The sequence below is a fragment of the Anabrus simplex genome, chromosome 13 (genome assembly GCF_040414725.1).
Source record: "Anabrus simplex isolate iqAnaSimp1 chromosome 13, ASM4041472v1, whole genome shotgun sequence".
NCBI lineage: Eukaryota > Metazoa > Arthropoda > Insecta > Orthoptera > Tettigoniidae > Anabrus > Anabrus simplex.
In genome coordinates this window covers 85,118,263-85,143,138 of record NC_090277.1, presented here as the reverse complement: position 1 = coordinate 85,143,138, position 24,876 = coordinate 85,118,263, and the positions used below count along the sequence as shown (strand labels likewise).

Genomic DNA, 24,876 nt, shown 5'->3' with positions numbered 1-24,876 from the left:
TGATGGTGGTGGTGGTGATTATTGTTTTAAGAGGAAGTACAACTAGGCAACCATACTCTATATAACACTAACCAGAGAGAAAAAATAGAAGGGGTCCGACACTTCGAAAAATGAAGATATCGGCCAAAGGAAGACAAGGGCCATGAAGGGCGTGAAGATGAAAGACTCCCTAGCCCTTGCAAACCTAACAACTAATCGTAACACAGTTTTAGGTTGTTAATATGGTTTAAAATTGTGTTCAATTTGACGTAGATAAACTTATGTGATTGCCAATTTTTCCAAGAACCTATATCAGCTGATGATGACGCAAATGGGCGTCGAAACTAGTTCTGATTGAAATATATGTTGTAATTTCATCTAAACAACAGTTTTTATGTACTGAATAAGGTGGATCCAAATTATAATAAAAGTTGCATTATCCTTCTCACAGAAAGGTGGGTAAAGATAAGAGAAAGGAAGGGACAAAGATTAACAGGTGATAAAAGGTTAAGTTCAAAGAAAGCTAAGGGTGTGGAAATTGCAGGAGAAGGAAATAAATGAAGAGTTCCAAACATACATTAAAAGAAGTATACCTAAGGAAGACATCAGAAGGGTCGAAGAAGAATGGGCATACTTTAAAACAGTCATGGTCGAGTCTGCAGAAAAGACTGGTGGAAGAGTATCAGGAAGGAAGAAGGATCAAGAAACGCCCTGGTGAAATGACAGGGTAAAAGATATAGTTAAAAGGAAGAAACAAGCTTGGAAAAGATGGGTGAGAAACAGAACAACAGAATGCAAAACAGAATACAGGCACTGCAAGAAGGAGTGTTCCAAGGTGGTTCAAGAAGAGAAATACAGGAGTACTATGGTATTAACACTTATTGTCTCGAAATCCGACTGTTGCTATACGAGGCTACTTGGCTAAAAATTACACATCTCTATTCCCTCACAGGAAGTATGTGAGTGAGATGATCGGTCTCTGATAAACCTTCTGAAAATAGTATGAATTCGTCCTCCACATAAATGTGAATCAGTCATGTACTTTTATACCATTACTTAGCAAATGCTTAGATTAATATATTGCATCACGCACCCACACGATTATGCAAAGCACAATGCTATTTTTATCAAGTCATAAATTAAAATTCGCCAGAATTGTCTCCAAATGGCTCCTAAAATCTCTAGAAAATTCACTAGTAGCTATCTTTGAAATTCCATCACTAAATTACTAAAAAATACTCTAAATTTAGCGACTAGTCTCTACTAGGCTAGACTGATGTGAACGAACACGAACATAGCACACGAGAACGAGAGACTGATAATCGATATACAGGTTTCAATAAACATCGCACATTCGCGCGCATTTCTCATATTAATAAACGTCGATATATGTAATTTGAAAGCGGCCAATGTGCGAAGGATATCCGGCCACTGGCGTACAAAGATAAAATTGCGGGATTTGAAAACAAATGTTTGAAGTTCACCAAAAAATAAGCTAAAATCAGAAGAAATAATAGAATAATCAAGACATGGGAGAAACTGTCGAAAATCAGGAGTCTCCTGCCTAAATCGGGAAAGTTGGCAGGATATGATAATGTTCGACCATCAGTTCGAGTGGGAACTCATCCACAATCTCTCATGCTGGGAATTATATAAACACCTAACCCCTCAACAGCTAGTTCTATAAACACTATATATTTTTTTATTTTCCATAAAAATCAATTCGGTCTATTTACATATCTTACAAAATAACAAGTCTTTGTAGCAGAAGTTAATCTCTGCTTGACTCTTTCTGAGTAAAGTCATAGGGTTTCCACAACTTTGCAAACTCCACCACTTTCTTGCACTGGACGTCGAAACTCTCACGCCGCTGTTTGCGCCACAGGCTGTGATCCAAATCTAGCATTCCACCAATGATCTCCTGCAAGAAAATATGACGATGAATTTCCATGGAAGACAGTGACAAGTAATGTTTTATAAGAAAATAATTTCATCTCAAAATCTGATAATTCATGTACAACAACCTGATAGGAATGTCGTACCAATTGGAGTGGAATGTCAATGCCATTAACCCCTCCCAACTGGGTAATCATCAGCAATGTTAGCCCATTTCTGTTTTGCCTAGTAGTTTTAGAAATATATTTGTTTAAATATTTTACAAAATTCAATGTCGATAGTAAATCACTATTTATACCGTATGTGTAAGAGAAAATAAAGTACTCCTCGTCAGGGATAGATGTACAACAGGGGAATTCATTCATTCTTTATTACCATAAAACTTTTACAGTAACTACAGAAGGCCAGGGGAAAAGCGCAGGTACCCTACATGTATTGCCCGCTGACCTGTTGAAATAATCGCCTAAATCCTAAACTAAAACAATCATATACACCATGTACAGCTAACGTAAAAAAGTATTACATATAATTTTTGTTTATAATTTGTTTTACGTCGCACCGACACAGATAAAGTCTTATGGCGATAATGGAATAGGAAAGAGATAGGAGTGCGAAGGAAGCAAATGGCCTTAATTAAAGTGTAAAATTAATTAATTAATTAATCCATTTATTTATTTATTCATTCATTCATTTATTTATTTTGACTTTCCCCAACTGGAGATTACCCCTGAGGACAAAGTATACAAAAAGACAATATGAATATTAAAAGTAACTGGAGTTGGCTAGCACACACGACATACTGTATGTTGTGACATTAACAAGTTCAGGAGATACGGTTCTTCAGGATTTGGACAGAACATTTCAAGGCATTCACTGCAATTTCTCTTATTAAAGTCTGACCGAGGTTAAATGATTTGGAGAACTGGACAAAAAAGGGAGGAATGGTTACTCAAGCACCAATCATTAATCCTATGACTTTGATATCAGTATTCTTGTTGATTGAACAGAATGGTTGGTTCGTATGTTGTTTTGTTTTCCTCATGCACCTCACTGGGTTGTGTTTCGAATGTCTCAAATCTGATCGTCGGATCTATCTCTCAATTACACATCCTTTCACTCCCTGGTTCATACTTCCACATATTCACACACATTTTCTCACCACATGTGCTTCCGAACATAACATTTAACTATATTTACAAAGCAGCACTGAATGAGCAAAGAAACCTAGTTTGTAGGACTCAGATCATGCAAAGGGGGGCCCTTCAGATGGAGTTGTAGGATAAGGAGAGTCTAGGGTATGGTGAAAGGCCGCCGTGAGGGACTTGTGCAAGAAAGTAACATCTCTTTGTTTACACAAGGAAGCCATTGATGGGAGGGAAGTCAGACAGCTGTTCTTGTTAATCAGTCATACAGCGCATATTAAAAATATATAAGTTCATTTTATCCTATAAATACTGTATGAAAATTTGACGGCATTACATTACTATCCCTTTCATGCTGTTACTGTATGGGCAGCTCTCCCTTCTGGATTCTCTTTCCCATGTAGGGATGGGAAAGAGAGCGCAAGTCTCAATAAGTTCGAGGACTTCTCACTGTCTTGCAGAAGGAACACGTCATCTCACAAGTCTCTAGAGGAAACTAAGCCACTTCTTGGGTCGCGCAGTACACTTAGAGAGCGATAACATACCAAGATGTCTCAGTCAATTCACAGTGAATGGTACACATGTACAAGCAGGAAGAAAAGTTACTAAAATGTCTGGTTTACCCAGTCAACTTACAGAATCTGTCATTTTATTTGAGCCTGATCTTCAATGTGACCTAACTGGTGGAAGGAAGGAAGGAAGGAAGGAAGGAAGGAAGGAAGGAAGGAAGGAAAGAAGGAAGGAAGGAAGGAAGGAAGGAAGGAAGGAAGGAAGGAAGGAAGGAAGGAAGGAAGGAAGGATTCAAAAGGTTTGAATTTAAAATCAGCTGAACAAAAACGGAATGCTTGGCGATGAGCAGCAAAAGCAAAGGTGTCAAGCTGAAACTAGAACAGCATGACATTAGAACAGTCCATCATTATAATCAGCCGACAGCAGATTAACCCAAGACTTGGAGAACGCCGTGTTGCACACAATTATGTCCTTAAAATAATATGCTGTATTACACAATATTTTAAGTACCGAGAGGTACCCTTCTCGCAGTCAGTAGATGAGCAGAATTACAAAAGCATGTAGTGTCAACAGTTAATTTACATTGGACCTTTATCTGAAGTAAGTACTGTAATAGTATTAAGATTAACATTTGTAACATTTACGTCCTTAAGTTGTTTCTTCCCATTTACAACGCTATTCCTTGGGTCCCTTGAAAAGAGTAAGAGACGGGTAATACTGTATTTGTTTTGAACACAGATACATCAGGCGTGGTTAGTCGTCTGAAGAACCGTGGATGTTTCACTGCAGTTAAGCAGCAGCTAGCAGCTCTTCTATCTAAGACATGGGTGTCAAACATTGCCCGCTGTAAGCACAGCGCCCGTGCTAGAAACACATGTCCACGCGGATGCAAGTCTCTTCCCATCAGGTAGATTGTACTTCCCTGAGTTGCTGACTCAGGGCTGTGTAAGCCTACTGATGACAGGCTGCAATTACTGTTTTCGTCCACAAGAGATGGTTGAAACATACAGCTTACATAAACTGACGCATAAAGATTGATACATTAATGTGTGTGTGTGTGTGTGTGTGTGCGTGTTTGTGCATGCAGCTGCGATATAGTAGAGCCACAGTATTCGGCATTATTCTGCTTCATAACTGTTTATAAGTCAGCAACGTAGGGAAGTACAATCTGTCTGATGGGAAGAGACTTGCGCCTGCGTGGACAGGTATTTCCAGCATGGGCCTACAACTTGTTTTCTAGTCTTTGACCGGGTCAGCGATGTAATGAAGGAAACATATAGGCTGATGTTACAATGGGGTCGCCACTCCCAAGGTAACTTCTTAATGACTGATAAATGCTATGAAATGATTATGGAGAGTGTTGCTGGAATGAAAGATGACGGGGAAAACCGGAATACCTGGAGAAAAACCTGTCCCGCCTCCGCTTTGTCCAGCACAAACCTCACATGGAGTGACCGGGATTTGAACCACGGTATCCAGCAGTGAGAGGCCGACGCGCTGCCGTCTGAGCCACGGAGGCTCAATATAATAAATAAACACACTAAATTTATATTTAATTGCAAATAATATTTAGTCTTAAGTCTGCTTTTTAAGAGTTGCTGAACTGGGTTTAGTTCTACATCTTTTTTACAATTAGACAGTTATGTTAACCCCTCGAGCTGGTTCAACGTACACTAGAAAAAGAAGTGACAGTGGATAGTGATTCTGGCAAAAGAGGATCAGAATCCCAGGAAGACAAGTGTGTTTGTCCAACCCTTGTCCCGTTTCTCTGCGGGATCGGGTATGAGGTGAGATGAATCTTTAGCGGTGGGTTTTTATGACCGGATGCCCTTCCTGACGTCAACCTCATCAGAAGAGTTAATCACAGATAAAATGAATGATGAGATCTATGATAGTAGGAAGGAAGAGGGTGAAACCTGGTGCTGGCACATAGCCTACTCTGGTCGAATAGCACCAAGGGGTCTGCTCAAGGCTTAAAGTCTCCATCCGACGGACGAATCAGCATCAAAAGCATCATGAGCCCTCACTCTATATGAGCTCCCCTACCCTGCTTGCCAACATTCCGATGATGAAATTTTTTCGACCAACGGGACTCGAACCGGCCAACCACAGTGTCAGACCGTATAGACTTCAACGCCTTAACAATCAAGGCCACCAGACAGGCCAATCCAGAAAGACAAGGATGGTAGCAATTTAACGCCTGGAGATCTAGGCAACAGGATCTGCTGGCGTCAAGCTTATAGCAAGGGCACGGCAACACAAACGATCTGAATACCATTAGGATAAAAAAAAAAAAGAAAGAAAGAAGAAGAACCTTTCACTTGTCAACCAGGGTTGCAATAGGACAATGTGTTAGATGCTTTCTATTATTCTTTGATGACAAGGTTATTTGACCAAACTGAAGCCGAGATGAACAGATGTAAGGTCAAGATCACACATTCAGAAATGAGAACCAGCAAGGAAATTCATGTCTTTCTAGGACGTAATGTTGATCAAATGCATCTTCTGGTTATTTGTAACTATAGTTACTAGAGAGGTGGAACAGCAAAACTTCGCTGGGGTTTCGTGTTAATGACTCTCAAAGGAAAACACCAAAAAAGAAGTGTATTGTCCTGATTGCAAAATTTGATGGTGCTTGGAGTCATGTTTTAAGGTTTTGCCCACAGAGCTGCACCTGGCAATTTCCTATGTCACATGACACAGATAGGTCTTATTGCAATAATGAGATAGGAAAGGGCTAGGAGTGGGAAGGAAGCGACCATGGCTTTAATTAAGGTACAGCCTAGTATGAAAATGAAAAACGATTGAAAACCATATTCTGGGCTGCCGACAGTGGGGTTCAAACACACTACCTCCTGAATGCAAGCTGTTAACTATGTTAATCAAACCGTGCAGCCACTGGCTCGATTGTGATGGGCAGACTAGGAAGAAACTCTAATGGAACTTTCAGAGACATTCCATCATCTATTGACAAAATCCTGCTGCTACACACAGTTCCTATACTCCGCACGGCCTTGCTTCTAAACTGAAGTTTCGCAAAACAAATGAGCATCACTTTTCCTCTGCTGCCAGCACACTACACCCACTAGAACAACTGATGCAATACGACCGTGGTAAACAGCCCTTGTAAAATGTAATACCGTACTCAGAAAAACTAATGAATATGGATTAAAAACAAATTCACAAAATCTACACTTACTAACAACATCTGACACTAATAAGAGAATATATTATTATTAAGAATAAAAGAGAATGAGGAAATAACACATCACTCACTGCTAATGACAGACACAGGAAGGAGGTTATGGCCTACAAAGGGAACACTCCACTGATCTCAAAAATCACCAGAACCCTCCCACAATTTGAAAAACACACTAATTACAGAAGAAAAATGAAAAAAAATCGCAAACCGTACGGAACACCATACACGCTGAGCGAGATAGGTAAACCACATGGTAAATTTAAATATTAGAATTGGCAACTAGGTTTTGAGATCGTGCTCTGCCGATATAAATCGATATGAATGGCAGCTTGGGATTGGTTGGATATCTATGCTTCAGCGCATAACCAACAGACAGAGCCAAAATCTGCCAAAACGTCAATTTAAAAGTAGAGCCGTGCGGAGTATAAAATTCATTCATCGCATCTTCAATAATTTAGTTTTCAAATTTTTGTTTCAAGGGCCAATAATCAATGAACTAATTGTAAACTTTAACTGTACTCTTGTAAAAGATAAATAAGAAATGAACAAATACATTTATTTATTTAATTAATTGATACATGAGACAGCGTAAATTAGTGTGTGACCTTTCTGTGAAGAATCTGTAAATAAATGTTACATGTGGATGGAAAGTGTAACAAAACATTTATATTTATGCCCCTGCCACAAGGTACCTTCTTGTATACAGCACCACAAGACCACCTGAAGTTGTTTTCAGTTGTCCTGAAAATTGTTATAAATTATATCATACAGTTCTTCAATTCTAACAGTTTTGTGTAATACTTGCAGAATGCCGAGTCATAGTGAATTGAATTACTGCCTGTAGAATAATCAGCGTGGTATTTAAACACAGGCTTGGAAGATTAATAGTAACTTAGAAAATCAAAAATACATTGTATTCTGTAGGAAAGGATTTCTACAATGATGTTCCGCACATGTTCCGACAGACTAACAAAATATACGATCGTTTAAAATAGCTCATGTCCTGTTTTTCGAGAGACAAACGTTTACAGCCCTTAAAGGCAGAGTATGCATGACTATTCACTTTGACTTGAGAGGTGTTATGAGACTCTAAAAAGTTGGCTGCCAGCCTCACAACTCTTAAGCAAGAAGAATTCCCATCCCTAGTAATTAGAACAGTCCACTAGTTTCCTTTCACACTACACAAATTTTTACTCTCTGCAGAGAAGGGATTGTGTTCAAAAAATAAAATATGTGAGGTTGTGTTTTACCTGGGCAAAGTTCTGAGGAAACAACTTCTCATCTTCTATGACATGAGCAAACCCTCCTTCCAGTCCAAAATCCACTGAAAAGTACGGCAGTCCTTTGGGTATTGCTCTGCGCACATCCTTCTTGCTGAGGTCAACGACCTTCTTGTTGTTAGACCACTCCATCTCGCACTCCAGTATGGCTTTCTGAAACAGTTCAAGACACTTTAAGGTAACTGAGAGAACTGCAAGTGTTTACCTATACTAACAGATATAAAATTGTATCTCTGCATAAAGGTAATAATAATCTACAGTGTCGTTTACTGTGTTGATGGGATGAAACTGATTTCTCTCAGGTGATCTATGGCCGAGCTTTTAATGAATTTCGTCAAGAAAACACGAAATACATCACAAAGGATTTTTTTACATAACATCGTACAACGTGGAAGTGTTGCAAACAGACTTTTCCCCCGCCCTACAAAACTCCAGACTAACTCTGCTGGGTTTGAACACATTATCCTGGGATCCACAGGCTGACAGTTCTACCCCTGATCCACAGATGGAGCTCATTCAATGAAAATTCATGGAACAACTTGGCTCTAAATGTACATTTTATACTGGTTTTGTTTTTGCTGAATCCCTGTAAAAGTGCAACATCTAATACTCCACAAGCAGATTTCTTAAAATTTTCATGTTTTGAATGTTCACCAGAACTACCACTCATAAGGCGGGTATTCACTAGGAGGTTGCAACATGCAACGCAACGGTTGCTGCAACCATATTTTTCTAATGAGTACGCCTTGAGCTTCGTTGCTGCAACCGTTCGCAGTGAGGTGCACTGTGATCCATCTGGTTGTCGTTATTCCAGCGAACACAAAGAGGCGCGCAGTGTGTTCGTTGACGTGTTGCAGGCACATTTTGTAGTCAGGACACGCAGAGGTCATGGAGTGGACTGAGGAATCCTGCCTAAATTTAATAGTATTATATCGCAATTATACATTATTATAGGACCCTTCAGTGAATGCCAAATGATTTCAATATAAATGACATCTCATATGAAAAAAAAATGTTTAATGAAATGAAATAAAATTAAATTAACCTTACCTCTATGTGATCTTTTAATTCGCTGATGATTGCTTGGCACACTTGTGGTACAAATTTATTTATGACTACCGGGTGAGTTGGCCGTGCGGTTAGGGGCGCGCAGCTGTGTACTTGCATCCGGGAGATAGTGAGTTGGAACCCCACTGTTGGCAGCCCTGAAGATGGTCTTCTGTGGTTTCCCATTTTCACACCATTCAAATGCTGGGGCTGTACCTCAATTAGGGCCACGGCCGCTTCCTTCCCAGTCCTACCCCTTACCTATTCCACCGTCGCCATAAGACCTATCTGTGTCGGTGCGACGTAAAGCAAATAGAAAAAAAAAAAAAAAAAAAAAATTTACTTATGACTTGCTTGGATATTCTGAAGAGATACAGCAAGCTGGTGAAGCTGTCACCGGTGGCTAAAAATCTGAAAGTAAGTGCCAATTTATCTTGAACAGATATAGCTTTTCTAAATTTCGTGTCCCTTGTTTTTATTTTTGGTTCAACCAAATTTAATAAATACTCGAAATCGGTCGGTGATATACGAGTGAAATTCTTAAAATATCCTCTTATTTCTTGCGATTTCAAATCCAGAAGCAAATTGGAATTAGCTTTACCTTGCCACCATAGACGGGGATGTTTATAGTCCTCTATTAGGTATTGCAGCAGAATATACACAGCACTTACGACGAGTATACTGGACGGCATTGTTGCACGTGTCACAAGGAACGCTGCGGAGCTACTGGTGTTCGCATTAAGGTCTGACAAACATAAACATTATGCAAGGTTGCAGTAACCGTTGCGTTGCACGTTGCAGCCCCTCTAGTCAGTACCCGCCTTTACACAAAAAAATCCTCCAGCTTCTCGTCAAATTGTGAACAGTTTGCATACTTATTCCACAATCCAGTACCAAGACTTTTTTTTTCTCAGAATCTCATGTGAAAAATCAAGGGTCGTCTTGCATTCGTGACCTTACAGTAACGAACACCACCGGCAGCTACCACGTTAACCGCGCTGCTGCTTTCCACTCCCCCACGCACACACAAAACAAGTTGACAATCAACATCCGCCTCTTTATTATACATCGTTAGTCGTGGCGACTGTTTCCACAGTGCCACTGTGTAACGTCCCTGGATCTTGGGAAATAGCGAAGACAGAATGACATTCTATTAGCCTCTACCAAAACGTTTCTCAAATCTGCAAAATGACATCAAAACATGCGAACCCCTCGAATTCTTAGAAAGGTACTCAGTGGCAGAGTTATAACGCTTCCACTTTACCTGACGCTTTGTAAAATTAAGTTTTACAGACTGCAGGAATATTTTTGTGATGGATCGTCGTATTAAGAAACATGGAACAGGTAGCCTATTGCCGGCAGATTTTCGACAGGTTATCTTCAATACTATCATGCAAATTTTAAGTTAATCGTTATTAAATACGCAGAAATGAAGAATAATTGTGCAGCCGCAAGAAAATATGGCATACGCTTAACTGAAGCCAATATCTGGCGATAGTGTGAAGACAAAGGTAGCTTAAAAAATGGGTTCAGTACAAAACATTAAATCAGTAACCCGCAACAAGGACGCTTTAAGGAAGTCGAAGATGACATTTTGTGGTATGTGCGCGAAAAACGTAAGGGCAGAATGGCCACACCGCTGCAGCTCAAGTCGGCCAAACCCGGCAAGCGAGACGTGTGTGTAGCAGCAGCTGGTTGTACCTGACGCTTAGTAATAGAAACATTTTATAGAAAGCAGAAATATTTTTCCTGATGGATCGTCGTATTGCAGAGAAGCTTGGAATATGTATTGCCAGCAAATTTTCAACAGGTTATCTTCGATATTATGATGCCATTTTAAGTTAATGGTTATTAAACTGGCATAAATAGAGAATAATTCTGCAGCCACAAGAAAATACGCTATAACTAAAGCCAATGTTCAGCGTTGGCGTGAAGACAGAGAAAGCTAAAAATGCATAATGTACAGGAAAGGTATTCATATGATTTCACAAAGCACTTTTAAAGCCTGATTTATATTTTTTTCAAGGGAAGAGTCAGGATCGTCTTCATCTCACCACCACGACCAACACCGCTGTCTTCAAACAGACAAGTTCTCTCCTCATCAATCCCAGAGCCCCTCTATTTGTAGACGGCGGTGTGGAGATTGTCCTTCTCCTTTTGTGTTCTCATATTTATCCTTGCCTCCTCTTAAAAGGTGTGAAAAACATGAGAGAAAAACATAAAAACCTTCTCCGCTGGGGCTTATAAAATAACAACAGTGCACAAAAAGATGTGAAAAAGACCAGACTACAAATACAAAAATATTTTCACAGGGGGCTCATAAAACTATCAACGTATTAATGAAGATCACCCTCTTTCTAAAACAAATGTTAGTAGAAGCCTTTTATTCTGGACCAGTGGGTTATTAAACATTTTCTGGTCACACTCTTAGACAACGAATTGGAGGTTACCCCCAACCACATGTGACAGAAAGAATTACTTTGGCCGCCATTTTGAATCAGACCTAATTCTGACCAACTCGAGTGATCAAGTTCGAGTTTCAACATTTGCACCACCTCCACACGCTTAAAGATGCGGATGCCAGTCCACCTTCTGAAAGATTTTAATTTTTTCTTCGTAAGGAAGGAATTTAATGACTTTTACCGCGTATTACAAGTTGTCCATTCCATGACCGTATCGATGTTTAATCAAGAAGTAAGTATAAATAACCACCTAATCGATACTTTATTAATGCCTCAGGCAAAATTGAATAAAATTAAAACTTACAGTGAATAAAATTAAAACTTACAGGACATGTTTCAACTACTTAGTGGTCCTCTTCATCTGTATAAATAAAGAACTCAAAAGAAAAACATTATGACAGTTCTTTATTTATACAGCTGAAGAGGATGGCTCACTGTATGCTGGCACAGCACTCCAAGCGGAAGCTGACGACAACATTAAGCTCCAATTAAGATGTTCATCACAACGTGAGTGCGTGAGGAGTAACAAAGAGGACATAGGACGAATCAGAGATGAATGTGATAGAAGAAAATAGAAAGTAATAAAATAAATGCAACGAAAGACAACAGAGCTGAAGAATGGAAAGAAAGTATGTGGAGAAAACCAGAGGAGCCACCTGGTGATGAACGAGCATACCACTACAGTTCTCCAACAGTAAAGCATTCTTAAATTCAAACCCTCATTATTGTCTTCCTTGTGAACAGTCGAGATTTTCTTATGAAGACGCGGAGCAAAGTTCTCTGTGAAATGTAAAAAAGTTTTACCTCGTTTTCTTGACTACAATGACAAGTTATTTGCTTTACGTCCCACTAAAAACTTAACGCTTTTCGGAGATGCCGGAATGTAGTCCCACACGAGTTCTTTTACGTGACAGTAAATCTACTGACATGAAGCTGACGTATGAAGCATACAGTGAGCCATCTATCCTTCACTGTATCACTCAACACAAAATAAATTTCTAACTTCTGAATGGAAAGCAAAATACAAGCACAAACAGGCTCGCTGGATTATTCAGCAACCTTAATCTCACTGCTAACCAGCAAGCAAAACTGAACATTCCTGAGGCTATCAGCATGCTCCCCAAAGGTGCAACTTACCCCGTGAAGTTCAGAAATTCAAAACTGTTCCCTGTTATTACGGACTTGCCACCTGCAGCGAGGGCTCTTCCACAAGTTGAATATTACTTTCCTTTCACTAGGGATGAGAAAGGGACATTTTCAGGCCTAGGTAAAATGTGTTTGTACTAAGCAGTAACAGCAAAACTTTGTGACACGATAAGCGAGATATTTGTATATAGATTTAATACTATGAGAATCAGGACTTCAAATTTACGACATGCTAAGCGGGAAAGCGTATTAGTAAAGAACGCACTAACGAGGTTTCACTGCTTACTTTTCCTGAAGATAGCAAGATACATGGCTAGTGAAAATATTAGATTATACCGTACAGAAAGCTATAATAATATTACACTACTGACCTTGAAGTAGATTGGAGCCAGGTCTCCAGTCTCTTTGGGCATTGGCACGCATTCCAGCACCATGTGAGGAAACCGGCCCAGATACATGGCAGTCTCGAAGAACACCACATCCTCGTCCATCTTAGAAAACATGGCTGTCAGAGCTTTCCTGAAGGTCTGTAGGAAAAACAAATCATGCTCAATCTGCTGCAAGGCATTTAGATTAATCTAATTCAGTGATTCTCAACAAGTATACAATGAGCTTTGTTAAATGTGTCATCAAACTTGAAAAAGTTTCCTATAAAAATGGTTTGAAAACAAATTACTCAATATTAATACTACTAAAAGGAACAAGAGAAACGTATTAAAGGTTTCACCTTACATATTTACAGAAGTTTTATAGGCTCCCAATAAAGGATTCAATCATTAAAGGAAAATAGTTGTAGTAAAGAATATGTTAGAATAGCATATTTTGGATATTTACATTCAGTCATCTCTTATGCTGTTGGTTTCTGGGGCTCCTACAAATCAAATCTTGATGTTATGTTTCAAATACAGAAACGAGCTATCAGAATTATATTGAGACGTAACAGGTTAGATCATTGCAGACCATTATTTAAGAGACTAAGGATACTCCCAGTACCAAGCATATACATCATGCAATGCACTCTACATGCGGGAAAAAAAAAAAAAGAAAAAAAAGGATCACTTCAGAAATAAATTTTGACAAATCACAATCACCAGACGCGAACAAGAAATATTTTTATCGAGCACAAGAGTAAAACCATTGCCTTTGAGACATGTAGACTAATTTAAAGAATTTCATAATGTTCTGTACTGAACTGAGTTCGCAATTAAATTGCAATAAGATATATAATGGTTCAACCTTTCCAATACAAGAAGAATTAGAAATGTAATGCTACATTCCTAGTTGATTACAAGTGGTACCGGTTTCAACCATTGTTCCGGGTCATAATCAGCCGATCACTTAAAATATAAAAAATAACGCACAGGAAAAACAATAGATGTAAAAATCTTTCACCAGTTGCAGTTCATGAAGCACTATAATAACAATTCAGGGATTAGCGCTGCATGTAGACTCTGTTGGAATCAGATCATATAAGCTTCGAAATAAGATTAAAGATATTAGTCACTTCAGTTCTTTTACCACAGCTTTAAAAAAATCTCCTGTTGAGTAGCTACTTCTATAGTATAGAAGAATACATGATGAAGTGCTGGTAATGATGATATTACTTATTAACTTTTAAACGTTCTTAATATCTAGTATACAGCCTTAAAAATATGTTGATGTCACATTGGTTATGTACGTGTTGTTAACACCACACTCGTAGATTTTACTTTGTCTTGTACATATTGATTATTAATATTATTTATTATGTTTAAAAATTAGGATGTGCTGTCCTAACATTGAGGTATTCAATATTCTTGTTGGTTTTTTTCCCTTTTTCTTTATCAAAATGTTCATTATTCATTACGTTCATTATTATTAAAACAATACAAAACAGTCACTCAACCAGAAACAACATATACAAATAAAACCATCTTCAAAACAATTAACATGCACAAATAGATAAAATAATCAAGATAAAGAGAAAAATCATTAGAATGTGCATCAACAAATCATACCAAAAATATGGACACTGGAGAGTAGCTTCTAATGAAACAGTCTACAAAGAAATAGAACCAGTAATGAGCACAATCAGGAAGAAATGCATTTCATTTTTTTGACATCTAATCAGGACACCAGAGAACAGGACCATCAAGAGAATAATAGAAAAATTATGGAATAGTAAGTGCAAGATTAAGTGGATTACAGAAATCAAGGAAGATATAGATGAACTACAAATTACAGTGGAAGACCTAAGAAACAAAACCGACAAAATCAGAAAACTCGGAGACAAGCAAACCAGAATCAACAAACAGACAACAGGAAGGGTGACTTCCGACGAAGAAAGAAAGATAATATCCGAAGAAGTACTGGGCTGACAGGAAACTGAAAAATTATTTGTATAAAGTTGGCTAGAGCGGTCCAATGAAGGCCATAAAATGTAAATAAATAAATTGTGCTTATTTTATTGTTAGTATTAAGAAATATCTCTACATTTCCTATATTGTTGGCATTTTTCAAAATATGTAATTGTACAGTATTATGGAAGCTAAATGAATGAATGAATGAATGAAAAAACAGACAATCTCTACATATACACTGCCAACTCCAGACAGATCAATTCCAGTACTTCTGTATCTATTTCTTCTGAGTCCCCAACAAACTTAATTCTGCTTCCCAGCTTAACGAGAAGGGTAGATATCAATACTCACTGAGAGATCATCATAACAGATAGCCAGTCTTTATGTGGGACGTGCGCGATAAGAGGAGGCAGTATAAAGACAGGAAAAAAGAAACAAAAAGTAAAGACGAATATAGGTCAGAAAAGACTAGGACCATGCGAGTTGGCCATGCAGTTAGGAGCGCGCAGCTGTGAGCTTGCATCTGGGAGATAGTGGGTTCGAATCCCACTGTCGGCAGCCCTGAAAATGGTTTCCTGTGGTTTCCCATTTTCACATTAGGCAAATGCTGGGGCTGTACCTTAATAAGACAATGGTTGCTTCCTTTCCTATCCCATCACTGTCATAAGACCTATCTGTGTCGGTGTGACATTAAGCAAACTGTAAAAGAATAAGGATGAAGGACTAGGAACACTGGAGAAAGGGATCCCAATAGCTGGCCATACACGGAAAGATCTTTTGAGAAGCCTCGCCTTTGGGGCCACTTGTTAGGCGTGACCTTCAGAGACCAGGCCTGCTGCTCGCCATCAACTGTGGCGCCAAGCCTGTCGTGCTGTGCATCATGATCTGTGAACAGTCCAGACCCTCCTGTTAATGGAATGATCCGCGAGTTTTTGGCAGGCCAAGCCTCATCCACGGGCCTTTCAAACTAGTTTGAAATCCTTGCTGATCGGATCTGCCGTACTTAGAATTGTGCGATGGACATCGAAGCAGACAGTGTTCAGAAGAAAAGAAAATTTGCTGTTGCGTTTGTTGGAATGTGCATTTTGCTGTATGTTAAATCATGCAAAAAGAAAAATCGACTGAAGTGGATGTAATAAGGGATAAGAGAGTGAGACAGATTTAGTCACATGCGCCTGATACAACACCTGAGAGAAAATGAACTGGACCATTACAAGAATTATTTGTGAATGGACCAGTGCGATTATGATATGCTGTTAGGTAACATGTATGCATTTTTCTCGTTATTATGTTAAATGTTTGATTTGTAATACAGGTAGGTATTGTGGCTTCCAAGCTGAAGAAAGAGGATACTGTAATGCGACAAAGCATACCACCTGAGGAATGCTTGAATGCAACACTGAGAAGTTTAGCTGCTGGGCAATCTTTCGAAGATTTGAAATTTACAACAGGAATTGCAGTTCAGACATTTCAATAAATTTCTCCAGAAGTGCCTTTGTCCACTCGATGCTTTCCTTACAAGAGGCTTTATCTGTGAGGCGAGGTCTTTCCGTTGAGGTGCTGATAACAGGTCTCGCGTGTAGCAGATAACACCTCAAACTCGTCTCGCTCACTAACGAGCAGTCCTAGCCTGTCGGTACGCGTCACAAGAGGCCTCGCCTGTCACAATTCCTTTCCGTGTATGGCTAGCTAATGCATTGATATATGTAATGCAAAGGAATCAGCTAATGTCTGTGTCAAATGGGAAGCATTTTGGCCTCAGCAGGAGGCTACTCAGAATGATCAAACAGTGTGGCTCCTATGCTGTCCATTTGCCCTGGGCAAGGCTGAATGGAAGATCGTTTTGTGTAATATGGGTGAAAACCGTTATAACAGAGATACTGCTCATGGTCTGTGGGTTTGGCATGTACAGAGATTATGATTCTGCCATCCTACAGGTGGAGGTCAACGTCAAGAAAAGTGGAAGCAAGCTACAACCTATGGATTTAGGGGTTATTCACTCCTTTAAGTCACTTTATAGGAAGACCTCAAATAAAGGTCCATGTAAGTTAATTACTGTACTGTATTAACTGTTGACTACACTGCCTTCGTAATTCTGCTCATCCTTTGCCCAGGACACTGACAAACCGCGGGAAACCATGACGATGCACGGCCACATATTTCTCATATTTCTATGGGGATAACAGAACGGTATTCTTTAAGCATGAAAATTTGCTCTAGAAACTCCAGGGATACTGATTTACCTCAATCACATCAAAGAACTTCAATAAATAACTTCTCAAGTAGAACAAAACATAATGTTGAGGTGACCTTGACGTTGGACCAGTTACAATAAACTGTGATGTTGAGGTCACCTCGACACTGGACCGTGAAAGGTTAAGAGCTGGGTAGATTTTCATACCGCATTCAAGTTTCTCAGCGTCTAACAGAAAGGGGTGAGTAAGCCTGATTACAGTATTGCAGCCAAGTGTTGTCCATGACGTAGGAGGATCCAAATTTCTTCCGCAACATATGGTTTGCAGATGAAAGCCATATTCACCTTCTTAGCTACATCAACCAACAAACAGTTTATTCTTTTAGAGTTTGAAAGGCCTGATCTCCTTTTAAAGAAAGCACTACACAGTTCACGGGTTATGATTTGGTGCGCCGTGCCCGCTCATGGGATATTGGGCCCTTAATTCATCATGGATGCTGCACAGAATCAAAAAAAAAAGTGGACCATATAATCTACAGACACCTCATTATTTCCCAATTCGTGCAGTATTTGTGCTGTTTTTGTCCCGCTAGAAACTTATTCCTCCAACAACAATGGATGCAGCAAGATGGAGTTACAGCCCATACCGAGAGAGCATCGCTAACATTTATGCAATGGAACTTTGGAGATCACCCATTTTCTTGTGGCACTCCATTTCCGCTCCCCAGACCTTATGGCCAGATACCGACGTATGGGACATGTTGAAAGAATCAGTTTTCAAGACAGACAACTCACCTACAAATATTCCTGAATTATGCAAGAAGATAACATACTTTTTTGTGTCCTTACAGTGACGTTTGTTCATCAAAATATTCAATAATCTTCATAAGCGTTATGAACATGTGGCACCTACACTGTACTAAGACAACTATATAACATTTCAAGTCATGCATAGAAAGGACTATCTATCTACACGTGATTTGATTTGACACTTGTCTGTATTCTTCCAATACTTCAACAACATTTCAGTGGTGTTCGTTTTGCTGCATATGGTATTAACTAACAATAATAATATTTGAGAGGAAGATCATTCGAATGATAATGGGCCCGAAGATCTGGCTGGACAATACAGGTTGCGAGGAAAAGAGGAACTACGTCAAAAAGCCAAACGACTGATGGAATCCATCAAGTTCTATGGCCACCTGGTAAGAAAAGGATGTGGAAGGCAATCAAGGGAACTAGAAAAAGCAATCTATAGGAATTGTTTCATTTGTGTCCAGACTTCAGTGGGGAGAACTAATTGGTTTAGAAACCAAACTGGACTAAGACAGGGAAGTTAATTGTCTCCACTTATGTTTATAATGGTTATGGATGAAGTTCTTAAGGAAACAAAGGCAAGATATGGAGGGGATATCAAAATGTTGTTTGCAAATGACATAATGATCTGGGGAGTCAAAAATAGAGAAGTGCAAATCCGGAATACGAAAGGAGGAGGGTTAGCTGGCTTGGCAACCAGCTGTAAAAACTGCTAACACTGAGTGTCAAGTGGTGGTAAATAACTCTACCCCCCATAGGGGCCAACAGCTTCGGGTGGATGAGCCCCTTTGGGTGGGGTGATGGTCCCCTCAGTGTAGGAAATGACAATGGAACCAATCATCTGTAATTTTGGTCCAATGGCAAAACGGACGGAGGAACCTCCTTCTTTTTGGTTCTCAATGGTCGTGGAGGCATCATCTGCCAGATGGACTGGCTGTGAAGGTGCAACTCAATGATATTTCAAATCTGCGGCAGTCCGTTGCAGTCGTGGTACTAGAACCTGCACGTCGCATTTCATTTCTGTCGCAGGGTGTACTTCCGAAATCATAGTGTGTAGGTCACTTCCTTGCAAGCTGCGATCCACCTTAAACAAAATCCTGCTTGTGGCAATTATTCCTGCTGACAAGCCCTTCAACTCAAGTCCAACGGCGATGGGATAAGGATGGTGGAGGCAGGTTTTTGGGTAAAACTGGAAGCCTCTTGTTCCGACCTGCACGTTGGCAGTAGATGTGTGATTGTCATCTTTTTGAGACCCCCTGAATACACAGAAATTCGGTCCTGCATCTGTGTTAGGGCAGGCCTATTTAGGATCACTGCTGCCCACCCTGAATGGGGAAGGCCCTAGAAAATATGGGCTAAACATCAGTAGTCACACTCTCAGCCACCTGGGAGGCCGCAACCAGCAGGTCACCCCTTATGCGGTCGAAAAACAAAAATTACCAAAACTTTGATTATAGGAATCTGGAATGTTCAAGCCCTACTTGATTTGAAAACAATAACAGACCTGAGAGAAGAACAGCACTTGTCACTGATAAGTTTGGACGAATGAACATTGATATTGCTGCATTACGTAAAACCGGACTGTCCAGCGAAGGTGATCTTACAAAGTTCAGCTCAGGCTATACAATCTTCTGGAAGGGAAAAGATGATGGAGAACACTGCATTCATGGTGTCGGATTTACTGTGAAGACCACATTGGCAGTGGCGGCTCGTGGGTTGAAAGTTTGGTGCAGCCCAGCACTCGCATCTGCAGTAAACGTGTACATTTTGAATAGGTGTGTTGGATAATCTAGCTAGGAGGAAATAAGGGATCGGGGTGATCTTTTGGTAAGATAATGGTCTACAAATATCCGCTGTATAATTTTCATGCAATTACTTTAAAAAGCACGATGTAACTATAACATTAACTTAAAAACAAATATTACATTCGGTAACGTCTATTGCTTGTACATTAAATCTATTCTTCGGTCCTTTGAAGCAGCGAACTTGTCACTGATGTCATCGTAAAAGGGCATTGTATCCATCAAGTAGCTGAGCAGTGACTTCTCCAGGGATATGGTTGCCAGCGCAGTCAACCTCTCCTGCGATGTTGAATTCCTTAAGTAGGTTTTTATCCGCTTAAGGCACGAAAAGCTTCTTTCTACTGAGGAGCTGGTAGACGGTATGCTAAGTATTAAACAAAATAATTTATACGCTTCTTTGATAACGTCCGTGAGTTCATTTTTACTGAGCGACAGAATTATTTCCTCCAAACTGGTATTTTTGTGGGTGGAATCAGAATAGATAAACTGAACTTCATTTTTTAACCTGTGTGTGTCAAATGTCATGGGATAAGAGATTTTTAAGTTCTTTAGAGAATCAAGAGGGAGGATTTTAGAAAATTCTTCAAATTTAGAGCTATCTCCTAAGCAAAGAAATTGGAGCTTCTGCATATCTTGAAATCTTGTATCAATCTCTACGGAGACTAAATCCAGTATCTGAAAATAAAGCACTCGATACTTTAAAAAAAATTCACTTTCTGTTTTTAAACCAGAATGTCTTTTTAGTTCAATTTTGGTTTCCTTCTTAGCCATACAAAAACATGTTTTAAATGTTCCTTCATTCCTTTTACCTAGTATCAGTTGCCATGTGAGTTTTATATTTGAGAGGCAGATGTAAACGTCCAGAGACTTCATTTGGAGCACATAAATAATATATTAGCAAGCTCAAAAATGTCATTGAATACTATTGATAAAAATGTGAACTAGAAGCTATTGAAGTTATTAAACAACCCCTCTGATTGACGAATGTTTTTTTCGTCTGATTGAGGATCGTACATGAGTTTTTCAAAAATTTCTTTCAATCCCTCCCACTCCTCGACAACCACACTAAAAAGTTTCCCATGTGACGACCAATGTGTATCCACACCAGATGTTATTCGCTTCGCAATTACTGAATCAGCAAAGAAAATTCTTTTGGCTGATGAATGAATAAATGAAGTAATACCATCACGACTCGCAAAGAAATATGGCACTCTGATATATTGATAATACTTTCCTTTACCACTAGATTTAATCGGTGTGCCAAACAATGTACAAATAATGCTTGAGGGGTACCCTCCTTGACCTTAGTTTGACGACCATTTAACTCCATCATAACACTGGGCAATCAATTTAGTTTTGTAGGAAATTCCACTCAATACAGTCTGCAGCAAGCTGAATAAAGTAATCACCGTACGGTCCGAACTAACGTCAAAAAAACCAAGAAAGCGTTCAACAAGCGCACCTTTGTGGGTAATATACCGAAGTATCACCGAACACTGCGGTTTCTTTGTGATATCAGTTGTATCGTCGACCTGAACTGAAAAGAAAGAGATTTCTAAAATTTCTTCTTTCACAGCATCCCTAATGAAGGTATAGATGCAGTCTATTGACTCACATTGTATAGTTTCGATTCTGTGCTAAAAACTTTCTTTATAGAAGCATAATGCTGCTGCATTTCTAATGAGCTGTTGGAAACTAGAAGTTTCAACAGTTCTTTGAAATTCCCTCTATTTAAGGGATCGCCGCTCTCATCATGGACTCTAAATGCCATTTCCTGCTTAGAAAGAAATAAAACTGCATCGATTGGCAATCGCATGAAAAGTCTGTTAAGCCTCACATTCTCATTAAATTTTGTGATGTATAAACGAGCATTTTCTCTTAAAGCGTCAGCAATTTGATTCTGATTCTTCTTAAGTTCTTTAAATCCCACGGCATTTTAATATGCTCCGTGGAACCTTTGTGCTTTTGGAAAGACCTAGTAGCACAGGACATATTTTCAAATCCTGTGTGATTCCAGACTCCCTGTTTCACTCCAATAATAAGACAAGGCCAACAAAAGTGTTTCTGCAAATAATGACTACCGCATAACCACGTATAACTACTATACCAAGATACTTGGAAATTTCGTGTGTGCATCTTTCCGGAGGCAGTACCTGTTATTTTCTGATAAGTCAAAACTGGCTGGGGATGACTGATTGATAAAATTTCTCTTTTATCCTCCTCCTTCCATTTTGAAAACGGAGTTTCTCTTATAATACAAACTAAATCCACGGAGGGTTCCATGTTAAAGCACGGCCTGGAGGGAACACTATTCTTTCACACTATAGGAAAACATTTAAATACTATAATACTATAATACTACATATTTATATCCCTAATGAATTTCAAACGCACTTCCTCTCCAAACATGCATGCGACAATAATTATTCTACGCTTCACATAGTAACTATGAAAATGCCAAGAGCTCACCGTGTGAGCTGTGCTACTAAATGCTCATCAAATGCGCTTATATTATTTACAGTTCACTCACAATTAATCTGCCACACGGCCACGATTCACATTATAACAACGGACATTTATTTTCAATATGAAAGAATACTCCGTGCACCACACGTTCAAATTTATAAGAAGCTTCTTGTTACAGCTGTTGTAACAGTAGCCACAACTCTTGCGACAAAATATACTAGTAAATGTGTCTGTTTGATTGTGTTTTAGCGTGAGATTGAGATACTAATATTGGCAGCAATGCTGTAGGAGCCCGCATGTGTTCAACCTAAGCAGAGAGGGCGGGTTACACGTTCGGGTGGGTTCAGATAATATCGTCCCAGCTCGAGCCAAGCAGCCGAATATCCCAGAGACTCGCTGGGCTGCACCACGCAAAATACAACCGTATGCGTACTCATGACACTCTTGAGCGTTGTCATGGCAACCGTTGTGTTACACGTCACAAGTCCACCCGCACTGCTGTGAGCATTGAGAGGGCTGCACTCAGTCCGCAGCACTCGTAAAGGAAGCGAACAGCGGTGCTTGCTTAACTATGAGCGCTACGCATGTTGAGTAATCACAACATATAGAGCGTACTCTTCGTTTTTTTTTCAACGAATTTTTTAAACAAAAAATGTAGGGATGCAGAAAATGATAGACAATTGTTTTGACAAATGTTAGGGCAGCCGGGCTGTGCCTGATGCACCTGAAGAGCCGCTACTGCACACTGGTGAATGATTATCAGCTAACTCCAACCGCTGTCAGCGAAAGGATTATGACTCTCCGAATCTCACTCACTGGAGCCAAATCTATGACACTCATCTCCAACCTACTCCATGTCTTCCGGGAAATCTGTCCGAAATAAAATTGTACTGTAACACGAATAACTTACCTGCATCTCTGCCCATACATCCTCGTCCAGCTGGGTTGCACAGGGAACATGGAACATTGGTACGATGAGGCAGTGTCCAGTTGTGAGCGACTGATGGGGTGGGAGACACAGGTATGTCTGGTGGACACAGAAAACTTATCAGAAATAACATGTGGTAGTGGTGAATAATAATAATAATAATAATAATAATAATAATAATAATAATAATAATAATAATAATAATAATAATAATAATAATAATAATAATAATAATAATAGTTTTACATCCCACTAACTATTGTTACAGTTTTTGGAATACCTTACATTAACCAAATTTCAAATTTAACAGTCATTTGCATATTATTATTAAATGAAAAGCGCACAATGTGCAAAAACAGTTTTTGCATATGCAGCTGAGATATCCTGTGGTACTAAGCATGGAGAATTAATGACCATTAAATTTTCCAACCGGAATTTGAATTTCCGTCGCCCGACCACACTGGTGGTAATTTAAATGTCCAAGCAGCAATTATGTTACAGTACTACAAATATACATTTATATCTCGAAAACATCTGCACATAAATAACACAAATTTTGAGAAGGTGCACACCACCAATACCCACTTCATTAGAAAAAAAGTAAATAAGAATTTAACCCAGCTAAAAGTTGGCTTCAGTGTAAAACTTTTTCATACAATGAAACAAACTTTTGAGGTAACAGAATAATAGTACTAAGAATAAATTAAAGTAATAGAGATGGTGATAAATGTTTAAATAACATAATATTGTTAATAAGAATAATAACAATAATAGGCAATATTGACAGTAGTAAATTATTAGAAAGAAAGAAAGAAAAAAAGAAAGAACATTTATTTTCACACTGCCCACTATTTGATCAGTTGTATTTTATGACAATTTACCTACGGTATAACTAGGCATTGTTGTTTATTTGGCATTACATCTGTATTGGTAGGAATGAACACAATGACAGGTCAGCATCAAAAGAGGGAGAAACGAAACAAGAGAATGAGGCACCATAAACATAGATGTAAACTAGAGATGGAAAAAGTACAAAATAAAAGTAATTTGACTGAACTTCAGTAACCTGAGAAATATTTTACTTCATTTTATGCCTTTGCTGGCATAATATAGGGTTTACAGTGCACTATGTCTTCTGGTATGGGCTAGAATAAATGTATTACTTTCAGTCGCCCGTCTCAGTCTCATCCTTGGCTTTGACAGTTTGAAAGTGACTAAGGTACAAGCGATGACAGTAAAACCATTTCTTATGCAGCCAGTGCCTGTTATGAATGGTGTGAGAATATCACTCATAGGGTCAGTTGGTGCCTGCATTTCAGTGGCCTTGGCAGACTGATATGTAATAGCAACTTCTGGCTTGATGAAGAAAGCAACAGGGAACTACCTCACTGTTCACTTCCCTAGTATGCCTCTCCAGTTACGCATAGGCCACCTTATGACAGCTGTTGGCGGAATCAAACCAGCCTTCGCGCTGAATACCCAACATACACATGCAAAATTACAAATTACTTTCTCAAAAAGTAATCAGTAAAATTTCAATTATGATTACTTCTCAAAGCGCGAGTCTTTAGGAAACCACTGATATTCTTTTCCACTTGGGGCAGGAAGATTAAATCACCAAAGTTTGCAAGAAAAACGATAGTACAGTAAAACCTCATTAAGACGTT

At 39.1% G+C, this 24,876-nt stretch overlaps 1 protein-coding gene across 1 annotated transcript in view; it reads right to left on the bottom strand.

Moving 5' to 3' along the window:
- Positions 1 to 1,658: 1,658 nt before the first annotated feature.
- Positions 1,659 to 24,876, bottom strand: part of LOC136884948 (CWF19-like protein 2) — a 63,174-nt gene continuing 39,956 nt past the window's right edge. The window contains exons 9-12 of the mRNA XM_067157283.2: positions 23,192 to 23,308; positions 13,036 to 13,191; positions 7,980 to 8,162; positions 1,659 to 1,900 (exon numbers count right to left, since the gene is read on the bottom strand). Coding sequence (XP_067013384.2) covers positions 1,751 to 1,900; positions 7,980 to 8,162; positions 13,036 to 13,191; positions 23,192 to 23,308 — 606 coding nt within the window. The 3' untranslated portion in view covers positions 1,659 to 1,750. The remainder of the gene's footprint in view (positions 1,901 to 7,979; positions 8,163 to 13,035; positions 13,192 to 23,191; positions 23,309 to 24,876) is intronic.